Genomic DNA, 23912 nt, shown 5'->3' with positions numbered 1-23912 from the left:
GGAGGAGAGATGCCAGGACTCTGCAGAAGGTTTCCAGGCCTAGAACATCAGGTTCTAAGGGCTGTCTCTGTCCAGCTGTTACCCCATCACTCAGAAGCCTGCAGCATTACATGGGCACACAGAACTGGCATCAAGGAAGAAAATGATGTTGTTCCCATCACACTGTCCACTGCTGGTGGGGAACCAGACTTAGAGACACGTGCCCATGCTCTGGAAGGAATGGGTGAGGAGAAGGATAAAGAATGGAGCTAATAAGTAACTTCACAGTTTTATCTTATGTTTTGGCCTTAGCTTAATGCACATGGAACAACAACGAAGGTGCAGAGAGCAGCGTTTATAGTTAGTGGCAGCTGAACCAGAAATGTAGAAGGTTAATGAAGACTATACGGGGTTTGTGATCTTTTGAGATGAACCACCCCTAGGGATTCTGAGCTCAGCCTGTGGCGCATTTCACTCTTATGTACCGCCGCCTTTCCTCCCAGCACACTGACTCCAAGCATACGTCGAACAGCACCAGCAGCTCTCTAGGCCACCTCCATACTGCTACGCAACCCTGCTTTCTGCGCTGCCTTCTAACTGTGCCGTACCCTTCATGAGCGCTCGTCCCTCCTTTCACACGCCCGCAGCAGCTACAGAACCCTCCAACAGCCTGCAAAACACAGGGCAGGATTTAAACCAGGGCTTGCCCACTCCATTCAACCCTTGTGCACTTCTGCTCACATCCTCCCCCTAACACAGCCCTGCTGAACAAACTGTCCTGTCCGCTTATCAGCTGAGGGACCGCTAAGTGCCCTGACAGAAAGGCAGAGCACGAGTTGTGTGCACACACAGAGAGTATATAAACAGATACAAAGGAGATAGTATTAGATCTCTCTCCAGAGAGAGGTGCGTATGTAACAGAGTAACAGTAGGTACTGATATAATACAATTTATTTTCGCCAACGAAGAGTGGACAGGATCAAGGTTTTGAGTTCAACAGGCCATTTTCCCCTTTGTGAGAATAAGCAGTATTATTCCAGTATCCAGCACCATGTACTCTGTGCACTGGACTGACAATGAACTGAGGATGTACTGAAAGTACAGCAGCTCTAGTCTGCCCCAAGGCAGGACTTGTAGATAAGAAATGTCCACGGGGACTTCCCCGTTCAATGCTTTGTTACTGCACGGTCCGGTGTTTGGTTTTCATCCCCTTTGTAGTTTACAGGTTAGACTGAATGCAGGTGAAAGTTCCAGTGTTGTGTCCAAGGAATTAAGTGCACAACATTCAATGGGGAAGGGAGAGGTGGCCTCTGTTTTCCAGACACCACAACCAACAAAGGTCCCTTGCACTGATTTTAATTAACAAAATCAAAAGAAGTCTAATATGATTAAAGAGGTGAAAAATGCCAACTCTCCTGCTATTGCACCTCTGGACTAAAATTTAAGGTCTCTGCAAAGGGGAAAAAAACAAACACACAGAATAATATACAGTAGGTGTCAAGTTGGCACCAGTATTTTAAAATACTGTCATAAAAATTGTAAAGTAATATACACAGAGACATTTTCCCAGTGTTAATCCTCACATAGAAGATGGAAAACTAGCATCTTGCTGAGACACTGGGAGTAGTTTTCACAATTTACAAACAACAGTATTTTTAAAGCCCTGGTTGGAGCGTGAGTGGGTGGATGGGAGGGTTCAGTACAGCGCGGGGGCGTGACTGGGAGGGAGGGTACAGTACACTGCGGCGGCGTGAGAGGGTGGGTGGGAGGGTTCAGTACAGCGCGGCAGCATAAGAGGGTGGGTAGGAGGGAGGGTACATTACAGTGCGGGGCTGTGAGTGGGTGGATGGGAGGGTTCAGTACAGTGCGGGGGCGTGGGAGGGAGGGTACAGTACAGCGTGGTGTGAGTGGGTGGGAGGGAGGGTTCAGTACAGCGCGGCAGCGTGAGAGAGTGGGTGGGAGGGTACAGTACAGCGCGGTGGCATGAGCGGGTGGGAGGGAGGGAGGGTTCAGTACAGCGCGGCGGCGTGGGAGGGAGGGTTCAGTACAGCGCGGCGGCGTGGGAGGGAGGGAGGGAGGGTACAGTACAGCGCGGCGGCGTGGGAGGGAGGGAGGGAGGGTACAGTACAGCGCGGCGGCGTGGGAGGGAGGGTACAGTACAGCGCGGCGGCGTGGGAGGGAGGGTACAGTACAGCGCGGCGGCGTGGGAGGGAGGGAGGGTTCAGTACAGCGCGGCAGCGTGGGAGGGAGGGTACAGTACAGCGCGGCAGCGTGGGAGGGAGGGAGGGAGGGAGGGAGGGTACAGTACAGTGCAGCGGTGTGGGAGGGTGGGAGGGAGGGTTCAGTACAGCGCGGCGGCGTGGGAGGGAGGGAGGGTTCAGTACAGCGCGGCAGCGTGGGAGGGAGGGAGGGAGGGAGGGTACAGTACAGCGCAGCGGTGTGGGAGGGTGGGAGGGAGGGTTCAGTACAGCGCGGCGGCGTGGGAGGGTGGGAGGGTTCAGTACAGCGCGGCGGCGTGGGAGGGAGGCTACAGTTCAGCGCAGGGGCGTGAGTGGGTGGGAGGGTACAGTACAGCACGGCAGCGTGAGTGAGAGGGTATAGTACAGTGTGAAGTACTTAGTTTTAATTTTTTTAAAATGGAGTTTGCAAACTGATTCAGAAAGCGTTTGCGTCTCTGGAATATTTTGATTTTATATTTATACATATATGTCACAAAGCTTTGAATGTGATATATATGATATCTATAACATATCACATTATATATACACTAATTTACCTCATATACCTCCACTACACAATATGAAGCAATTCCCACAGATTACAACAACTGAGTAATTGGGAAACAACTCTTGAGATCAAACTCATTCGGAAGGTAGGTTCTGTTCCCCACATGTACACACAGAGACACACATTTATACCAGTTGATCTGAATCAGTTTTTGCAAACTATTTTAATTAAAATATTAACTCATTGGAATAGTCCAGGTCTGCACATGATATACATGTAAAAATGGTTACTACACAATTTTTTTGGAAACAAAAAAGCCAATATGTGATAGACATCATTTGGGTCCAGCATTTAGTCATGCTTTACATTACACAAAGAGATGGTTTGAGGGAACTCTTCTTGAAGTAGCTCAATTTAAGCCAGAGACTTTGGCCAAATTCAAACCATAACAGAAGCAAAAGGATGAAACCCCTGAATTGTGAAGTACAGTTTCCATCACTGCTGCTGTCTGGGATTAGGAGTAGGTGAGAACCCCTAAACATTGCATATTAGCACCGTGCTGTGGATACACCCTCCAACCCAAGGTGGTAAGATCCAACATAGGTGTTTGGCTTTTGATTTTTTTTTTCTTAAAACAGGAAAATGAAGGTGATTTTCCTTAATTTCATTTGAACATTTTAATGCAAAAGAACAGCTAGAAGAGAAAACATCCATCCCACACAGAGATGCGTCTCAAGGGGAATAAGAAGTCAGAGAGTTCATCTTTGTCCCAAACATATCTGTCCTACAGGGTAACCAACGGGCGTATTCCCCAGTGGCTTCACCGCCTCATCCCAAACTTCTGCGAACACAGTTAATACTACCAGGCCCTGCCAAAGGGTTAATCAAACGTATTTTGGTATCATGTCCATCTTTGTTCCGAGTGATATGATATACCGAGACACTGGAAATCCTGAAGTTTGGATTCACCAGACATTGGCTAAGAGTTAAGGATCTGGAGTGGATTTTAATTTAGTTAACAAAAGAATGTCACACTGTTGAGAAAACTGAACAGCAGCGACACATTGGAGTATTTCTATATAAACATGTCACGTGGACAAACACATTCGGAAAACCCTGCTTGTGAGCCCTACGAACATGTTAAACGCAAATCCTAGAGTTAGCAGCTAGTGTTTTCTTCAAGATGATTAGTGTGCAAGGCAAGTAATTTACAAAGAACTCTGGCTGGTCAGTCCCCAGGAAGAAAATCTCTACCGCAAACCAAGCTTAATCCACCTATTCTCATCTGAATCTCATGGTGCTGACCTGCCCAGAACTCCCCACCACTGGTACTAGTCTTTCACAACACATTAAGGGTTGAGACATAGCCACAAAAGTCATTCCATTTATTTTCAGACTCTCTGACCTTTTTAATTTAATTTTTTTTAATTTACTCCCCAACCTCTTTTGCTCCCTTTCAGTAGTACAGCAGCTCTGATAAGAGCCATCTGGAAATAGTGCTTCCTACATGTGGTGTGACATGCTGCCAAATGATCACAAAGTCTCAATGGCCTGTAAAGTTGTAAAGTACTGCGGCAACCAAAATAATACAAAGGAGCCTCACATGCAGCAAGATCTACAGTGGTGATGTAGGTTAGTCAGCAGCTGGTAAAGAGTCATTGGCTCAGCTCCTCCTGGTATACTATGGCAACTAAACATTGAAACAGTTGGCTACACTCAACATGTAAACAGGAAATTGCAACAAGCCAAAAGGTAATAAACTGGTGTACGCAGTGTAGTAATGAAAACCCCGATCAATGGCATTTTGTGACTATGGCATCTTTCAAAATACCTCTGGCATTTCAGATTGATTGGCTGTAAGTCCAAGGTTTCTGAAGAACAGAGCAAAAGAACTATTTAGGGCTCCACGAATTATTCTGATGCTTAGCTAAGGTGAGATGTCACAGTATTAGCCATACAAGTGTTCTTTTATTATTTATGCTCTTCTTCCCAACCTCCTCCAAAGCATGACACCCCTGCCACCAGCACAGCCAGGGGAGTGCAAAGATGCTAAGCTGGATTTTAAACATTTCCAGCCCTCCCCCGCACACACATCTACCAGTGTGGTGCCCAGGAAGCCGACCTATGCCCTTGGAGAAAGCTCACCTCATAGTGCAATAGAGAGCGTGCCCTTGGGTGGCAAGGGTCTGTGTTGAACCCTGTCATCTCAGCAAGCAAAGCCTTTCCTCTTGCCCCTCTACCTCACCTACAGTTCCTTTAATTCCTCTCTTCCTGAGGCTACACCTAGAAATGTGGCCAATTTCATGATAAACAATGGGCAGAAAACACAGCTGCTTCTCCGCCAGGTAGTGACTTATTTTCAGCCCACCTGGTCTGCTCAGGTGGCTGGTAAGAGGTTTGGACATTAGAGAAGGTTTGAACTCTTCCCAACACTCTATAGGGAGCGGGGGGTTAAAGCAGTCTGAGCCCTTGTGCAGCTTCAATGCCATAACCGACAGCCAACTTCTCTGACTAGTTGCATATATGTCTTAGATCCCCTCCCCAGGCCCCCCCAAAACATAAAAATTAAAAAAAACAAACCCTGCAGCCAAATACTATGACATCCCAGTTAGTAGACACAAAACAGAGTGCTTTACAAAATGAATACAATACTCCATGGTCACCCAGCATCGCGCTGCAGTCCCACACTGAGGAGGCTGCTGGGATGTATCTGTAGGCAGTTTCTGTTGGCAGACAGCTCTGGTGGAATTGCCACCCGCAGTTCCTGTTTAAGTTATGTATAAGACATGTGTGAACCATTGGATATTTGTGAAGTAACACTTGTGCTCCTGCTCATGCCCTGCTCCGTCCGTCCCCCAGAAGCAGTCCGCCTCAGAGCCTGGGGGCTATTGCGGACCCCTATAGCACTACCTCGAGGTACCCCTTGCATGGGCCCTGAGGGGTGACCCCATGGCTGGGGTCCACCTTGCATTGGATGGCCCCAAGCTTGTGGTGGGCCACCCATGGGATGACCCCAGTGAGGTCCCGCACCCCCAGTAGGATTGTGGGACCAGCCAGAAGCTCCCGGGTAGCTGTGGCTGAACGCCTCGGGGGAGAGATTAGACAGAACCATGTTACTGAAACCTAGCCTCATGCTTTCTGAATCAAAGGCTTCAATCTCGCGGGCTTGACGCTCCAGCAGGCTTCGTATCCGTTCGGTGCGCTCATTCTGCAACGCCAGCATCTCCTCCTCAATCTGAGGGAAGGAAAGAGAAAAGGGAGTCTGTAGGAGCAGCACACCTTTAGAGACACAGCAAGCGCAACCAGGTTCATTGCAAGGCTGAGTTTACATATCCCTGGCCTTGCTGTTCAGCCAAAGACTAGATCAGCTGCAGGGGCCAGAGGCATACTCTCCATTATGAATGCAAAACAACAATCTGGGGTTTCTCGGACACGTGGACCTGGGCGCCAAAAAGTGAGAGGGGCTGGACAGCAGGGATGGAACCCAGGTGTGAGGAGCTCCACCATCCTATTTCCTGGTGTTTCACACATTACATCAGGGCTTCTGGGATTCAAATCCAAACCTATGTCTTCACGAGCTCAGATTTCAAATCTAAGATGCAGCAGCAAAATCTACTGCTCACCCCGACCTAGGGACAAGGTGCTTCAAGCAGAACGACTGCATGGTTGTCAGTCACCTACCAATCCAACAGCAACTGGTCTGAACCGTTGTCAGCTGAATCCAGTGACAACAACTCTCCTCCAGAATGGCAACTTACTAACAGACCTTCCTGCTTTCCCCTTCAGAGCCAGTCTTCCAATTGGTTTTGGCTTATGTTCATCACTTTGACCTTACTCCTTTCCTAAATTGGTTTCTAATGTCTCATTACCCTGCTGCTCTCTCTTACATGTGATCAACGGGGCTTCTTCCCGCTTCAAAAACAAAACAGTAACGTAGGTGGAGATATCTGCATTCTGGGCAGATTATTAGCTGGATGATTTGCAAATGACCAACGGAGTTGGGAGCATCTCCAGCTCTTGATACGACACAGTCTCTCTTCAGTAAGAACACTGCAAATCACTTTTTAATGGCCCTTGTGCAAGGCATGGACATCAGCCATTTAGGCACAGGGAACATGGTGCACAAGCCTCCTGATGGCCCCCGGCGCAAGGGTGAATTTTGGCCTGCGATTTATTATCTCCTCTTGTAGAAATTCTTGGGGTTAAACACTCAGAACCAACAATTGCTCCATTATTTCTCCATGCCACGGAGGAGCCATTATTGGGCTTGGTCACAAAGAATGAAGGGAAGGGGGAAAAAAGAAACTGACTCTGCTTGAACTTTGTTTGCATGCCGACATCTCCACTCCTTTCAGCAACAACACTCCCACAAGAGAGACTCTCTCTCACCCCAGAGGGGCCCCAGGACTCACAAGTGCTGGAGATTAACACTTGTTTGCTTGTAACCATTCTCAGGGCATTTAATCAGGGAATATGTACAGTAGTTTAATCTACAATTCAGGAAACAATCTGCTCCAGCATGAGTCATCACCTCCACCATTTGGGGTTTGAGATGCTGCCTTCCCTCACTTGCTGATTTCTTGCGGCTTTGAGAAACAGTGCGGGCCCTGATGAGGTAAAGGATCTAGCTCCCTGTGTAAGGCTTAGGCCAGGTAAAAGCTAGGCAGGCGGCCAGCTCACTCTGCCTAAAAGCCACGGAGTGGCTGGCTGACAGCATATGCCAGGGAAGCACATCTTTTTATAGGAAATTTTTCAGTCCAAGAATTTTAGACCAGTTCTAATCACTAAAGCACCATAAGCATCTATAAGGCCACACTGTCCTTTACACCACCCTGGCAATGTAAAGGAGCCTTGATTTACGCCTCTACCAGCTGCTCTAGGCACCCAAACCGACCTGCCTGCACTACCGGGGAGGGGCACATGACCGCTCTTGTAGCTTCCCTTTGCTTTCCTACCAGAAGTCATTTTTCTGTGGGGAAGCAAAGAAATCTGGAGGGGGCATGAATTCTGCACACGTGCAGTGACGCAGAATTCCCCAAGAAGTAACCTTCAGTGTTGGAAACCCAAGCATCACCAACAGGAGAGAACTGACCGGGTTAGTTTCACTGTCCAAGCTAAGAGGGGAACAAGGAAGAAAAAAAGCCAGACGTGATGTATTTGGGGTCTGTTTCTTATTAACACAAAAAGGGGCTTTACAATAAGTAAGAATCAGAGAATCAAGCTCTCCCCCCCCCCCCCAGTTTTAAGAGGCTAATAATCTCTTGAATTTAGACAGCAGCATCCATCTGGAAAAGTGCAAAGAGCTTTACAGCTTTACAGACATTAATGAATTAAGGCCCATCCTCCCTGTGAACTAGGTAAGAAATCACCCCTGTTTTATAAGTGAGGAAAACAAAGGCACACAGCAGGGAAGTGGCAGTGCAAAGTAGCAGAGCTGGGAAGAGAACCTAGGTGTCCTGACAAACAAGTCTTGTATTTCAGCCACAAAAACAATACAGGAAGAGGTTGTTTCTTTAAAATTACTGTTGTTAGTTATGTCTTTTTAACACATAGGGGGCAAAGCGGCTACAAAGAATATTCAGAGAAGACTGCCACAATGTAATCTTAACTCATTTGCCTGTACCTGGATGGTGAAGCTCACATGGCTGGCTGCTCAATCCCTTAGATATACAACTGCCACGGCTGAGCAGTGCCAGCTGACTCAGGCTCAAGGGGCCTGAGCTAAGGGGCTATTCACCTGTAGTGTAGATGTTCAGACTCAGGCTCTAGGACTCTGTGAGGTGGGAGGGTCCCAGAGCTCAGGCTGCAGCCCAAGCACAAACGCTGTTTGTGAAGAACGACCCTGTTTTGTGAAACACGGATATTCAGGATCCTTAATAAATCTATTTACTCACAATTGTTTGCATTTGTGCTTAGCAAGGCTTCCCAGACCCTGCCCAAACTATTGCAATCAATGCAAAGTCTATTTCTATTTCAGAAGTAACATTGCCTTAAATACAACATAACAGATATGCGTAACACTGCAGGTGACGCCATGGTGAAGGCTGAAAGTTAAAAAACAGAACTTAGATACAATTCAATTGCACATGTGGACTCGTACATTTCATTGTGTTAAAGCTACATCACCTAGAGATGACTTAGAGGTTCAGAGGGTCTTGCTGGGCGAGGTACTTGAAGCAGCATGAGAAGCATATTATACATCTAGATCTTTAGAATGTACACTCCCCATGTGTACAGGGCAAAGCTCACTACTGACACACCAGGAAACTTACACCATTGGAAAAATGCCAACTGAGGAGGCTGGCTATGTATATGCCTTTGCCTTCATCCAAGCCACATACACTGCTCAATTCCTAGAGCGATGGGCACCATCATACAATAAATAGCGCTCTGCTGGGAAGGGGCCAAAGCTCTATGTACTTTGCTAGAGACAACCAATAAAAATACAGAGGCATTTTAAAATCGACACTTGTCTCCAGTCCTAAGTCAAAGCTTCAGTTAGCCTGCATGTGGACACATCGTATCACATCATTGTGCATCAAAAGAGTCAAGACAGCCTACAACAACTGAAAGGACAACGCTTTGAGAAACAGCACATTCCCATTTATTCCACATGGGTCCCCATTTTTTTCCTGGGTGGCCACTAATCAGCAGTAACTCCAACCAGGCAGCCCAAGGAATGCAGCCTCACTGTTAGCTCAAGCTTTGCACTTCTCTGCTAGCTGTTAATTATATGCATTGTGCATGTTGGTGGTATACAGGCTCTTACTGTTTGAACCATTTAATTTTGTTGCTACAACCCTACTTTAAAGGTGGTAAGTGACTGAACACATCACTGTAAAGAGGCACATCAGTTAAAAAAAAAAAAATACTGCAGGATCTCTTGGCCCTGAGAACAGTTCTAACAACAGAAGCCAAAGCAAAAGGATGCCAAGATCTTATCTTTCTCTTCCCTGAATGGAGCTTTGCTAAATGTCCTCTCATCGTAACTGAGGCCAAAAGCCAATTCACAGGGATCTTCCACTCAAGTAGGCTTTGGATCAGGCCCATAACGAATAATTTGCATTGAATTCATTTTTGGCTAACCTGTCCTCCTTTAAATCACTGGCCTAATTTCAGCCTCTAATGTAACTTGATGCCAGACTTTCTCTTGGTTATGCGCAATGCAACATCAGAACACATCCGAATTGCACCCACAAAACCGAGTGACTAGCAACAGACTATTACACACATGCTTCCAAAAGATACATCTCAGACTGCGCCACCAGGTAGCAATAGTTACAATACAAATATTTATTTGAAAGCAGGTTCCAAGAGTACTGCTGTGTTGTAAACTGTTAGTTTTTCAAACTGACATTTTAATGGGAATAAAATAAATGTAACACTGCAGTTTAGAGGCAAATATTACACCAGAAAGTCCTACATAGTAACTTAGTTTTCACAGACGTAGCCACTTGTGAAGATTCAGTAACCTGCAAAAGGGCCATGGGTAAGCAGAAGACACAGCTTTCTTAGACTAGTCTTCCCACTGCCCATTAGATCAGCAGCATAATTCAGATGAGTGGTCTTTGCTGGCTGAACATACATTGGTTACTCTGAGAGAAGCAAGCAAGTATATCTTACTTCTATGCCACAAATGTATTAACTGTCAGTCAGCATCAAAGTTACAATGTCTGACAACCCATAGGGGTAAGTCAACAGGGGAAATTCTACAGGACGAAGGCCAGGAGGATATTTTTCTTTGCTGTGACATGCTTAGTATGCGGCCATGATACACAGTTTCACAACCCAGATTTGGTGTAGCACAGGGAGGCATGCTTGGTATGGGTAAGCAATTCTATACCAAGCTCTGGAGCTCAGTGGATTCTCTGTTTTTGTGTCTGGCTGCTCCAGTTTGTAATGGGATTAGGGTCAGACCTCTGGACTTTTTAACTATGATTTGACTATCATGTTTCTTCTCAATGGCTGTCTAACTTTAATAAAAGTCATTTTACAGAGGTATCACAGCTGAGTCTTCATAGACTTTTAATGGAGTGAAGCTGCATACAACAAACATTTCTGTTCAGGGTAGCCCCCATCACAAATCTGTGCTGGTGCACTCCACCCTTTCTACTTGAAGTTCACTATTCCTGATACCAGAGAAACTTATAGAAACTCTCCTTTGCTGTGTTACATCTTCCCTCTCCTGAACGTGGAGAGAGAATCCACTGCCAGGGACAATGGAGAGAACACTGCTTTTCCCCTTCTACCTGAAGACTCACCATCACAGCAGCCTTCCCTCCATCAGTTAGAACTTGATGGAGCCCTGCAGTCCAGCCAGGAGGAGGAGGAGGTCATGGAGTTCGATACAAACGGCTCCCCTTTCACCACCCAAGGTCCAGGCACACTGCACCTCAGCCCTACTATGTGCCACAGCACTGTCACCCTGAGCAGACCAAGACCCCATTCTCCCTATCGCTATCAGTGACGGGACAAGAGGAACTCCTCCAGTGACTAGTATGATGCCATTTTGCCTCTCAGGTGAGAGAACCCAGGGAAGGGTCAAAACCAGTACTGTAGCATTGTCCCGTTAACATTAGCTTTTCATAGTCAAACTCTTGGAACATGGCCAATGCTGACTGCTGCTCCCAAAGCCCCTCAGCCGCCCTTACCTTCTGCTCCAGGAGGGCCCTGCGAAGGGACACCCTCTGTTCCAGTTCACGCAACTCCCGATCATGCTGGGCCTCAGCCTGCATTTTGATTTTACTCTGATATGCATTCAGCAGCTCCAATTCTTGCTGCAGCTGCATCTTCAAAACCTGGCACTCCGCTTCCTGCGCCTCATCCAAACGCAGCTGTGAGGAGGAAGACAATAGAGATGTTTCACGGGGGGACAGCCACTCGTGACACACTGTACGGGGGAAAACGTTTGTTTTCTTAGCAATACAATTGCCTTCTATTGTATCCACTTTCAGTGAACAGGGAACACACAGTGACAAACACTGGGGGCAGTAAGATGGCAATGCTGCCGCAAGCTGCACTACAGAGTGGCCTCTGAACAGCTCTGGCCCCCTACAGGGAGAGCTGAAGGCTGGCTAAATGGCACTAACATCTACAGCTCTCGCTTGTGGGAAGCTTAGAAAAAGAAAAGTTCTCCTGTGTTGCATACAAGTGGCTAAATGGAATGCCAGATTTACTGGACGTTTGCACAGAATCCTAGTTCAAGATGGGAAACGGCTCCTAGCACACCTCCCTGCCAATGCAGAACAGTAACTAGCAGCACAGCTTAACAGCCTCAAGCCAGTTACACAACCATGAGCTTTAACTCTCACCATGCCTACACTAAGGCCGCGTTACCCAGCGTGGGAGTGCCATTCTTGAGTGCAAAGCAGAGAGGGCAGGAAAAGCTGCATGAGCCCAGATTCACAACATTCCCTTGCAAATCTGCTCTTAAAGCAGTGGGCAGCCTCTTGCTTTCCTTCCTGCTCCCCAGTACTCCCCAACACAGGAAGCAATGTCCAGGGCTGCAGGCTCAGGTAGCAACGTACTCGTCCAAACTTCTATTCTCCGCTCCCACAGACTCAGCCCCAGCAGGTAGACACATCGGGCCCAGCCTATGAAGCCATCAACATATCCTTCCCAAAAGCAAGCAGCATAAGCTTCTGATAGGGTTGGAATGAGAGGAGAGGGTGAGCAAAGGCAAATAAAGAGAAAAATAAATTCAAGAGGAGGATGAACAGGAAAAGGAGATACAGGGGCCACTGTGCTAGGACCTAGAGCAAGCAGTTATGATCAGCTAGGAGCGCACCATCTGCTGATCCGTGTCAAAGGGGTCTCAAAACAAGGAAGGTTAGGAGCCACTGCACTAAGGATATGAAAAGAAAATTCTAATGCAGTTACAGCAGGGACCCGAAGTATTATGCATATAGTGAATAGTCATTAGTTAAAATGGCATTTACTAAGCTTTCAACGTGAGTGTCCATATCATTTCAGGTTTATATCTAGAAGCGTTTAACCGACTAAAAGGCCAGGTTGAAGTAGCATATTGGTGCTCCATAAGAAGCAGCTGAATTCAAAGATGCAGGCTTGGTGCAAATGCAGCCCTCAGATTAAAAGGAAACACTTACTATGCACCTCTGTCATGGTAACTCAGGACTGACTGAAGTGGGTAGTGAGTATTTCCTCGGGATTTGAAGGCTGCTTCTGCAGGATATGAAGGACTAAGTCTGGGATCTGAATCTGGGTGCTGCATGTGTGGCAAAGGAAGAAAACAACCCTGCTGTCAGGGTGACCACAGGTCAAAATGCAAACTGATATGTTGGGCTGAGCATATGTATACTAGGTCTCAGAGGCACTCACAGCTTGTGTTGAGAGCATTTCATTGATGCTGTGATCATACTGCTCAGCTAGGATGGCCAGTTTCCGGGTCTGCTCTTCCTTGAGCCGTTTCAGGACAGCTTTGTGTTCACTCTTTGGTGTGGTCTCCAGCAGATGGTTTCTCAGTGCTTTGTACTGTCTGGTTTGGATCTTGCATGTGTCCTGAAACTGCTTCTTTATTTGTAGTTCTTTAGACTAGAGAGAAGGAGGAAAAAACCCAGCATATGTCAAAGATGGAAGCAATATATTCAGTGATATTTCATTCCATATTCAAGGGTAGGAGTTCACAAATCCCACAAATGTATATGAATATAAAAAGTGTGAAGAGTAAAGTGATGAGCACACAAGAGACAGAGATCATGCTGCTGCAGCTGCTTTGCCACTTTGCTAGTTACATTTTGTTGGTGTGCAAAACAATTAGAATACAGATGACACTTTTCTACCAAAGCTCCAGACTACATTCAGCTGTCACTACACAAAGGGACCCATTTGCCACTGGACTGGATTCAGTCCTTGGTGTTGCTTTTCAAGAAGACTTCTTGTGTGATAGGAGTAATAGTTATTAGCAGTTAAAGCCCTACTTACACATGGCTGTGCCTGGATTTATTGCTGTGAAAAACGCAAACTAGGAATATTTTGTGTACAGAGAGATCATTTTTTATTTAGGATTCAATGAAGGAAATTTGTATTTTAACCTCTGATGCTAGGACCTTACTTTCATAAGGGTTTGCAGTAAAGCATTATTTTATCAAGGAAAATTTTGACCAGTACTGGTTTGGTGACATTACTTGGTTAGCAGGGGACCCATATTTTATATCTGGAAGAGGGAGTCGTCATATGTAGTAGTATCCTGCCTAATCTAACAAACACTTAAATATACAAGTCCCTCCCCCACCCCCTTCGAGGCACCTGCTGGAGACCCAAGGTCATTCCTGTGCTCTCCTTTTGCACCCAAAGCTCTATGCGTTGTCAAGAAGTGTCAGTTAGCACTGAAAACAAAAGATTAGGAGTCATTAGATAGGGTTAAGTACCTGGATTTGCTTCTGACTTGCTGTGTAACTTTGGGTAAATTAATTCTCTCTGTGTTTCAGTGTTCGCATCTGGTTCATCCTTACCATCCTCACAAGGGACCTGTACAGTGCTTTGAGATCCTGAGCTGGGACATGCTCTACAATTATTACTATGGTTACCACCCTTCCACCTGAGCACTGGATGGGATTCGCTTTAGCCAAACAAGGAACAGCCTCTGAGATGTCACAGCTAAGCTACACATGGCATTCACTCCAAGGAAGGAAGATGAAACCTAGAAACGCTCCCAGCCCCTGCCAGACTGGAGAAGAACAGAAAGGCTGGGAACAAAATCAGAGGTTTCAGCAGTGGCAACACAGAGCACTGACTCTGGGCTGCACGGTCAGTCCCTCCATGGGTCTGATGTTTAAAGGTGCTGTAGCAATACAGTAGCAGGGGTGGGAATGGATTTCCGCCCCGTTCCATGGAGAAGCCCTGGCACCTGGACAGGGAAGACAGCTGCTTTTACTAGCACCTCCCGACTGTCAGCCACTCTACTAAGCAGTGCTGGAGTTGGTTCAGCTGCCATAGAGGCAGGTAAAGCACAGCGTTTGTGGCTACCTAGAAGGGCCCCGTGGGAGCATAAAATAGCTCGGGCCCTGTTCTATATTTCCTTAATACCTCACTGCCTAAAGGGTTCTCACAACAAAATTTTTGGTGGCCTCAGAGTGCGGCCACCAATTCTTGCTGGTGGATGCTCTGACAATTCTTCCTAAAACACTTAATTAACTTCAGGAAAAACAAATAAATATGCACAGATCCATATGCACAGATATGCACAGATCCATATGCACAAATATGCACAGATCACATATGCACAAATATGCACAGATCCATATGCACAAATATGCACAGATCCATAATTTATTTAGGTAGAGGTTTTTTGTAGACTCAATAATAAAAATCATGTACAATTGTTTCTATTCTTTACTGGATCTACACAGAATAGAAACACAAATAAGGTGCCCCCCCTCTTTTTTTTAAGACTTGCTAGCTAGTGAGTCTGCTGCTGTGAAAAGTAATATTTGTATGTTTGTTAATATCACTTTTCACAGCATTCTTACTCAGCCCTGGCAAGTCAGGGCACAAATTAAGCCCTGGATGGGGAAGTGAGCAGGGAGACAGCAGGGGTCAGGGATGATGGAGGGATGAGGCAGCAGCAGGAACCAGGGGTGATGCCGGGGGTGGGGGAGGAAGTGGGAGGGGCAGTGAGCCATGGGGCAGCACCTCTGCTGGGGTCCAGAGCCACAGCCCCAAACCCCAAGACTGTAGCCTGCTGCCCACCACCCGGGGCTGAAGCCTGACTCTCACCGCCCCCAGAAAAGTGGGGAACTCACTGGCTGCCTGCTCCTCTGGCATTTCTGGCTCCGGAGAGGGCAGGACCCAACCTCCGCTGGTGGCCCTGGGGAAGGGGCCACTGCTTGCAAACCACCCCCCGCCCTGAAGTTACTGCCTCGGAGGCCCTAATCACAAGAAAAGCCTCTGGTGGCCGCATGTGAGAAACACTGGCCTGGTTTCCAAAGAACACCCTGATTCCCTGGTGCAGAATGCCTGCATGCACTCTCTTTCTATTTCGCTGACACACGTATCACAGAGGGGAAGACGGGACTTTTACTCTTTCTAAATTAACCAAAAGCTATTTCCCTGCACGAAAGCCCTTCTGGCTGCTCTCCCTACCCCTGCCCTGCAGGGAAGTGCTTGTAGGCCATGCATTTCTATCGAAGACTTGGTCACAGCCAGGGAGTCGCAATGCATTTCTCCTCACTTTCTGTGAAGTTTCTCTTGTACACCAGACTTTATTTATAACTTTCCAATGCAAAGGCTTTAACAACAGGAAACAGAGGCAAAGGTAAGTTTTCCAGTCAGGTTTATGACTGGATCATGTTGGTCTTGCATTGTGAGTTACCAGAAAGAGGGTAACAAGTAAGACACTCAGAATAATTATAACAGAGAACTTTTCATTAAAGGATTACTTCTAGTTACCATTCCTTCAGGAGCAGCCAATGACTACAAACAGACATCTGATTGTGAAAACCTTACTGCCAGTATAAAAAGAGTCAGTAAGCAGCAAAGGAGAGCCCTGTAACTTGGGCCCTTTAATAAAAGAAAACGTCGCTGAAGAGAGAATCTAGGTAACAACGGCAGCCAATAAACCATGTGCATGCACTGTTCAGAAGTGAGGGAAAGAGTTAATTCTAGTGAACAATTCCAATAAAGCAAGTATTGGACTTCAAGCAGTATCGTTATTCCAACGGTCTTCACTATTAGTGTTATGTGTACACAGATTCAGTGCTGGCAAAAGGTGTTGGACTGACTGCTCTGGACTCTGAAGTCCTTCATTAATCACAAAGCAGGTAGAGCACATGCAGCAGTGTAAGCTTCCCACACTCCCTGCCAGTATGCTTGAGCCTGCCCTGTGGGGATGACCTGTAAGGGAGTTCAGTCTCCATGACCCAGTCAGGTCCCTTGACTTCTCTGCTGTAACTGCCAACCAGGGGCCAATTTCAGGGAGGGAATGAATATGGACACATTGTCTGCTCGTGCTGTACCATATCCCCTTGGGGAGCCACAATTCATTGTTAGCTTCAGAAGGATCAACCTAATGCAGCTGCTTCAGTTTTATTCAGCTCATAATGCAGGACTGCTTCTTTGTGAAGTCATCAGCTATTTCTGGGCTATACCCTTGGAGATTCGGAACACACTGATCAGATGGTCCCCTGTGGTCAGCAGTCAGGTTTTAACTATTGAATATCAGGAGATTGATAAATCATTTCTTTTCACTGCAGAAGTACTGTTTCCAAGGTGGTTATTTTCCAGACAATTTCTGTCAAGAAAACAACCTACAGTTGGTGTGAACTGAGTCAGATGGGCAAATCACGACTCCCACAGACCTAGAGCAACAAAGGAACCCCATGCTCCGTAAGGCACACGGCATATTCTGCTCTGGGCACAGCTGAAATCCTGGGTGGAGTGAAGGAGTTTCCTTCTGCACAGGACCAGGCAGCGATGTGAAGGGACTTATATCCCATTCGCTAAGCACCTCCCATGAGACAACGGGACTTCTATGGATGAAGAGATGGGCTTATAATGTAAATACTAACAGCCTCCATGACAGACGCACGACAGTTCTGCTCAGACACCAGCGTAAGCACAGGACAGAACATGAGGCGGGTTATCATTAAATTCTTTTCCCCTCTGATGTTGCATTGGTTAATATTTTTTATTTGCATTTGCTTGTCCACCGACACTACTAAGGGGAGCACATCCATAGCCTGTTAGCTGGAGAGCTTGTTCATATTTTATTTCCATGTGCAGCAGCAAAATTAGGCTTTCAAAATGATTCCTTCATGATAGAAGGGTGGATTATTTTGGGCGGGGGTAGGGACCGGGGTGGGGGGGTGGGGGCCTGCAAGGATAAAAATATTTAAAATCCAACTTCTAATAGAATTTAACCCTTTTAAAAGGGAAGCCGAATTGCAGCTGCTGAGCAGCATCTTTTTAAAGAAGTGAGGGATGGTGTAAGTAGGGGCCTGCCTGCAGCACAAGTACAACCCAGTGATGGGATCCAGTTACTGCCAATACATATGGTGTCATGGGGACCTTAGCCACGTCCCATTATTTACGTAGCTCAACATATATGCATAGCCCCATTTAGAACAAAAGCAGACAGGACCAGAGCCTCAGCTGCTATAAAGTGGTGCTGCTCAAATGAAATCAATCAAACTATGCCAATGCACACCTGTTAAGGATCTGGCCCAGAGTGCCTGTCTTGAAAATTTTACAATCGTTAATTACGGGAAGAACAATAGATGATTATGGGAAACAATGGGGCGGTGGGTGGGGAAGGATGAAAGTTAAGATAGCAAGATCATCTGGTTGCTTGGTTAAGTAATGCAGGCATTGTGAAGAGTTGCTTTTTTAATAGAATAAAGACATGTACTATGTGGTTATAGGTTTCAGAGCAGCAGCCGTGTTAGTCTGTATCTGCAAAAAGAAAAGGAGGACTTGTGGCACCTTAGAGACGAACAAATTTATTTGAGCATAAGCTTTCGTGAGCTACAGCTCACTTCATCGGATGGATTCAGTGTCCACGGTATGCATCCGATGAAGTGAGCTGTAGCTCACGAAAGCTTATGCTCAAATACATTGGTTCGTCTCGAAGGTGCCACAAGTCCTCCTTTTCCTTATGTAGTTTTAAACCTCCTTGAATAACTGAGCTTCATGAAAGACCTTAAAGAAGGAGAGGCTGGCAGTGTGGTGCAAAGGGCTTTAGCCCAGTTACAGAACATGGTTAAAGACCTTAAGGACTCCCATACACCAAAAACTGGAACCATGCTGGTGCTTGACACTGTGACATAGTTGTAACTGTTGGGTAGACCAGCCCTGCACTGCACTGTGCCTGGGAGCACAAAACATGGCCTGTTTACTCCCCCTCCCCATCTCGATCACGCTCCAATATTACGCAATACCTTCAGACTCTTAGGCTGCTGTCGAACTTCCATGACATGCTTACGCCTTAGCTCACGCTCTCGTCGCTTGTTGTATTCCAGCTGGTTTGTGAGCTCAGTTTGGTGCTGAAGCCTGATCAGCTCGCAACGCATCTTCTGGATGGTATTGAGATGGCGGAACTCCAGTTCTTGCATAGACTCATGCTGTCGCAGCAACATGGCGTGCTCCAGATCCTTCTGCGTCTGCCTTTTATTTAACTCCTGAGCCACAGAGCGAGAATTAATTGCCGTGAGTTATTTGTGTACCTAGCTTAATTGGGATCACGTTCACCGCAGTGCATTTCAATGGTTCTACCAAAGCACACCCAAAGCAATTTAGATGGTACACCAGGGTTTTTCTGCAACTTACTTGTGGTAGGTATCAGGTATAAAATATTAGGAAAGGTGGTCAAAAAATAAATCACTTCACATTGCTTCTTTCTGTCATGGCTGCTAAACAATTCCAATTTACCACAGTTAAGTCTAAGATTCTGTCACAGATATCTTTAGTAAAAGTCATGGACAGGTCACGGGCAATAAAGAAAAATTTATGGAAGCCCGCGACCTGTCCATGACTTTTACTAAAAACATCCTGACAAAATGGGGAGTTGCGGGGTCCCTACACCGCCTGCGGTAGCTGGGCAGGCCCTGGCTTGGAGTTTGGGGGCCCCACCGCCCATGGGGGCTCAGAGCTCCAGGATCCCCCGCCGCCTTCGGCTTGGAGCCCCACCACTCACAGCGGTTTGGAGCTTGTGGCCCACGGAAGCAGAGAGCTGTGGGGTATCCCCGCCACTCACTGCAGCTCAAAGTTCCCAGCTGCCACAGGCTGAAGTCATGAAGGTCTCTGGAAGTCATGGATTCCATGATTTCTGCGACCTCCATGACAAAATCGTAGCATTAACCATAGTAGACGCTTTCTAAAGAGGTCTTTAATGCTGTCCACTATTATCCATTTGCTTTTGTTTACACTTCCCTACATAACGTATAGCAGTGAGACTTTGACAATAAATGATCCATTAAACTGGCATGTTGGTTTTCACCACAATGCGCCCATTTAAACTGGTCTACTAAAAGAGTCACCCTAGATCAGGCAACACCACATCCTGTACCAAGCACAGGGTTTTGGCTACACAGTAGGTGTCCTATATGGTGTATCTGGGACTAACATGGTTCATGGGTTTTTACTCCTCCCCTGCTCTCTCACCTCCCGAACTAAGTCCTGTTCCAGGTTATGGCGCCCGAGAAGCATTCTTCTCTTAAAGCGACGGCACTCCAGCTCCAAATACTGTCTCTGGCGCCGCAGCAAGTTGGCCTCCTCCTCTGCCTGGAAATGCTGAATGTTCTCCTTCTGTTTGGAGAGCCACTCCTGCTTCTCCTTCTTTGGAGTGCTCTGGTTTTCATTCAGCTCCTGACAAGACCAGGATAATTAATTTCAGAATAATCACGTTAAGCTGTTTGACACTGAACAACTGTGCTGATCTGCATAATCAACTACACTTCAGTTAGGCTGTGTTACTTCGTCCTCTTGTGCCCAGATATTGCAGAACTCTCAGCAAAGTGTATGATATTGCATATCTATGGCGATTCCAGGGGACAAGTTGAATTTTGGCTGCTTTAACTGTACATTTTCTTGAGTCTGGCAGTTGAATTTTGTGCTTTAACTGTATATTTTCTTGAGTCTTTCATTTTAAGTTAACTTCAAAACATTGGTTTGCCTTTGAGTTTCCTTTAGACAAGTGTAAAAGGATACAAAAGCTTGAGAATAATATATTCTATCACTGATGATGTAATGCTACTTGTATTCGTGTAAATTCCAATTTATGAGGCACTTCTATTGGCCTCTCCAGAGGGAAAAAACCTTTCCATCTCATTCCAACTTCCAATGCAATGGTTTAAGATTTATACATACATACAAGTATATGACCTAGACACTGACATATCACAGCTGGGATGACAATGGGACCAGGACAAATTCATCCGATGTCATTTACCAATATTGTTTATATAGGCCCTGACCTTGCAAAGCACTTAAGAACATGCTTAAGTGCTTTGGGGCCATTACATAGAGATATTTATAATACATTTAAGTCCCAAGGCAGGACTCAGTTATCAAGGACCCATAATTTACAAAGAAACAGTATAAGGCAGTAAATAGGAGAGATGATTGGCCATGTTTTCAAACTTGGATGCTAAATTTGAGACACCCTTCAATTCAAAAACAACTTTGACAAAGTCAGGAATTAGTCTGTTTACACAAGCTCTCCCTATAATTTGAGAAGTAATACATACTAGATGGACCAGTACTGTTATTAGACTAGTCCCCACATATAAAAGAGTTAATACCACACAGAATGCCACTGTATTTTATCAAGGAGAGTCAACACATCATAGGGCATTGTTCTTTAAATACTATCTATTGTATGACCAGAGGAAGATTCCAACCCATCACAGCTTTACAGGTCTCTCAGACCTACTACTTCCCAGGCTTCTCCTTCCCGGGGAATAGCTATGTTGGGGATTATTTGTTTCTGGATTTGTTAACTGCTAGTTCCAAAGTTGAATCACAGGAGTTAATAGTTTAGAATTAAATGGCTCTTTCAAAAACTCAGTGGTGGTTTGATGTCAGTCTGTAAAAGGAACCAGGAAGTCTGCACCTATAGGTCCCTATGGAGCTGATGAAGATCACGATTTTCAAAATAATACAGTGGTTATTTACCCTAAATAGCTTCTCCCACTCCTTTTACCATCTTATAGAAGTTATTCTTTAGCAAAACTTCAAGAGTTCACCTTCACTGCTCTACATTCCTGCTTATCCAATAGAGGTATCGATAACCCAGTGATGAAAAATTTCACTAATTACAATAGTGAATGGTCTTCTATTTACAAGAGATGCCGCTATAAGATATATTCCATAGTATGCTGCTTTACCTCTTAACAGTGAGAACTCTCTTTCCTAAACTACTCTCTCACTCCCTAGCATTCTTAAGTTTGTAAGCACCTTGGCGGGCGCTAAACTGGGAAACAGTATTAAAGAATGGACAAACCTGCATTTCAGTAGACAACTATGTGGATAAGCATAAAAACACACACTTTGTTTTAAGATCAATGACAAACATTACAAGTGACGTCTTCAGTAAGCGTCTGACTGGAATCACAATACAGAATTTGCCATGATCAGATTAAAAATTACTTTGCAACATATTGGCATCTCTTGATTCTAGGAGTTGTGTACTAGTACAATTTATCATACAAATACAATTGTATTAGTACAATTAGTACTTTATTGTTCTCATAACAGAGGGGTTACCTCTTTGAGCTGTTCTTTACGGAGCTTGTATTCTCTCTTCTGGGACTCCAGGAAGCTGTTCAGTTCTTTCTTTTGCTGGGCCTGAATATGTTGTTGAAATTTCTTTTCTTCATTGGCCATCACTTTAGCCTACACCAGAAGACAAAACCCAATGAATTTCTGTGACTCAAACAGTTTAACAGATCTCCACTTCCATTTCAGACCCCATGCGAATTGCTATTGCTTTGCACCTTTAACATATACTCACCACGCCTTTCCAAGAGAATCAAGACTGTGCAAAAATCTGCTCTCTCTCATTTCTCAGTTTCCCCCCATGAATGCACCCATTGACAGTCTTTACTCAGTGCTTTACCACTTAGACCTAAGCTCTAGCTTACTTTTAAACTAGTAATGAAGTCGACTCCCCTATGACAGGGAAAGCCGTAGAGAGACACTCAGGGTAGAAGGACACTGTTTAAAAAAAAGAAAAAAAATGCTGCAGCAGTGAGTCTCAGAGCCCAGGTCTGCAGACTCGGTCTCGCGCTAGGCCATTAAAAGGAGTACGCAGACATTCTTGCTTTGGCTGGAGCTTGGGCTCTGCAAGCCGGCAAAGGGAGTGGGTCTCAGATCCCGAGGAGGAATGTCTACGCTGCTATTTTTAGTGCCATAGCGCAAGCCTGAGTCCGTAGACTTAGGCTCTGAGATTTGCTGCCCTGGCTTTTGTTATTTTTGCAGTGTAGACATACCCTCAGACACTAGGATGATAAGCATGGTATAAAGATCGATATAGACTGGAATAGTTCCACCCAGTGACCAACGATAAGAACACGTAAAGAATTGTCACCAACCATCTTCGCTGGTGGCACTAGTCCATCATGATTTGTTAACAAAACAGTATATTCATACACAAATAAAAGTATGACCATTCTAAGCACAACTGATACATTTCTGTGTAGGATCATTTTATCTGAATTAGAACTCCCAACAGGAGTCATACAAGGCAAGAGTGCTATTCTACTACTAAGATTTCTGGTCATTTCTGAAGAATGCACTTAATTCACTTTTAAAACATACACAAAATCAAGAAGACAAAGGATACAGGACAACAGAAAGGAAAATCCTTACTGTAATTCTTTCTGGGCTCAGTATGCTAACATTTAGTACAATGCACTGTGATGCAGGACATACCTTTCCTCTAGTTACATAAACCCCTTAGTGTAAGGAGGTGATGTATTAGCCTTTTTCTAATTATCAATTTGCTTGGCTCCTGAAAACAGACACGTAAGAGACTACAATGTCATCTCTTCTTCAGTGAGGAGAAGTGGACAATTCAATGTAATTAACAAACATAGACCAGTCTCTAAATCTTAATCCCCTACCTCCTTCTCCATGGCTGCTTGGTGTTTTTTAATTAGCTTTTCCATTTCTGCAGCGAAGTTATTGCGCTGCGTTTCAAGATCTTTGTCCAACCTGAGGCGATGCTCATCCATCTCTGCCTTCAGTTTGTTCTCCAGTGCCATCAGCTGTTTCTGGTGCTGCCGTCTCATGCGTTTATAGCCAGACATCTGTTCTCGGAGCTCAGAGTCTTGTTCATGTTCCTGCATTTGCCTTGTCACCTAGTAAGACAACCACAGCAGGATAAAAAGTTAATGCATCTTAATCTGTTTTTCAGCATTCTTCGATTTACACAATAAAAGGATTCAATAATGATGTGTAACTTTGTTGGAAAGAAGAGCACTCGTTTCAGGGGCAGACAGCTAAAAACCGATTTGACTAAGAGAGAGAGCCTTCTCTTTCTACTGTAACACACAAAAGAATAGGTCCCTACTGGGCTTCTTTTAGTTGTTAACAATGCCTAAAAATGAGTGAGAGAGTGAGAGCGCATTGCCATCTTTATTTTGTATTTTAACGAAACACTGTTTTCAAGTGGGTTTCTACTGAGGAAAAAACTTCACAGAGGCGAAGGGTAGCACCCTGTACTAGCAAAACACTTAAAGCGTGACTTTGCT

General features: G+C 45.5%; 1 protein-coding gene across 2 annotated transcripts in view; it reads right to left on the bottom strand.

Annotated features, from left to right (window-relative positions):
• Positions 1 to 3368: 3368 nt before the first annotated feature.
• Positions 3369 to 23912, bottom strand: part of TAOK1 (TAO kinase 1) — a 98269-nt gene continuing 77725 nt past the window's right edge. The window contains exons 14-20 of one of the 2 annotated variants that reach the window (XM_077836586.1): positions 23283 to 23519; positions 21925 to 22053; positions 19822 to 20025; positions 18600 to 18839; positions 13045 to 13257; positions 11358 to 11540; positions 3369 to 5941 (exon numbers count right to left, since the gene is read on the bottom strand). In XM_077836586.1, coding sequence (XP_077692712.1) covers positions 5480 to 5941; positions 11358 to 11540; positions 13045 to 13257; positions 18600 to 18839; positions 19822 to 20025; positions 21925 to 22053; positions 23283 to 23519 — 1668 coding nt within the window. In that variant the 3' untranslated portion in view covers positions 3369 to 5479. Of the gene's footprint in view, positions 5942 to 8448; positions 8549 to 11357; positions 11541 to 13044; positions 13258 to 18599; positions 18840 to 19821; positions 20026 to 21924; positions 22054 to 23282; positions 23520 to 23912 lie in introns of those variants that run through there. The other variant, XM_077836588.1, reaches the window with a different exon arrangement.

This window comes from Eretmochelys imbricata, chromosome 17 (genome assembly GCF_965152235.1).
Source record: "Eretmochelys imbricata isolate rEreImb1 chromosome 17, rEreImb1.hap1, whole genome shotgun sequence".
Classification (NCBI taxonomy): Eukaryota; Metazoa; Chordata; order Testudines; family Cheloniidae; genus Eretmochelys; species Eretmochelys imbricata.
The sequence above is the reverse complement of the archived record's forward strand: the minus strand, read 5'-3'. Positions and strand labels throughout refer to the sequence as shown.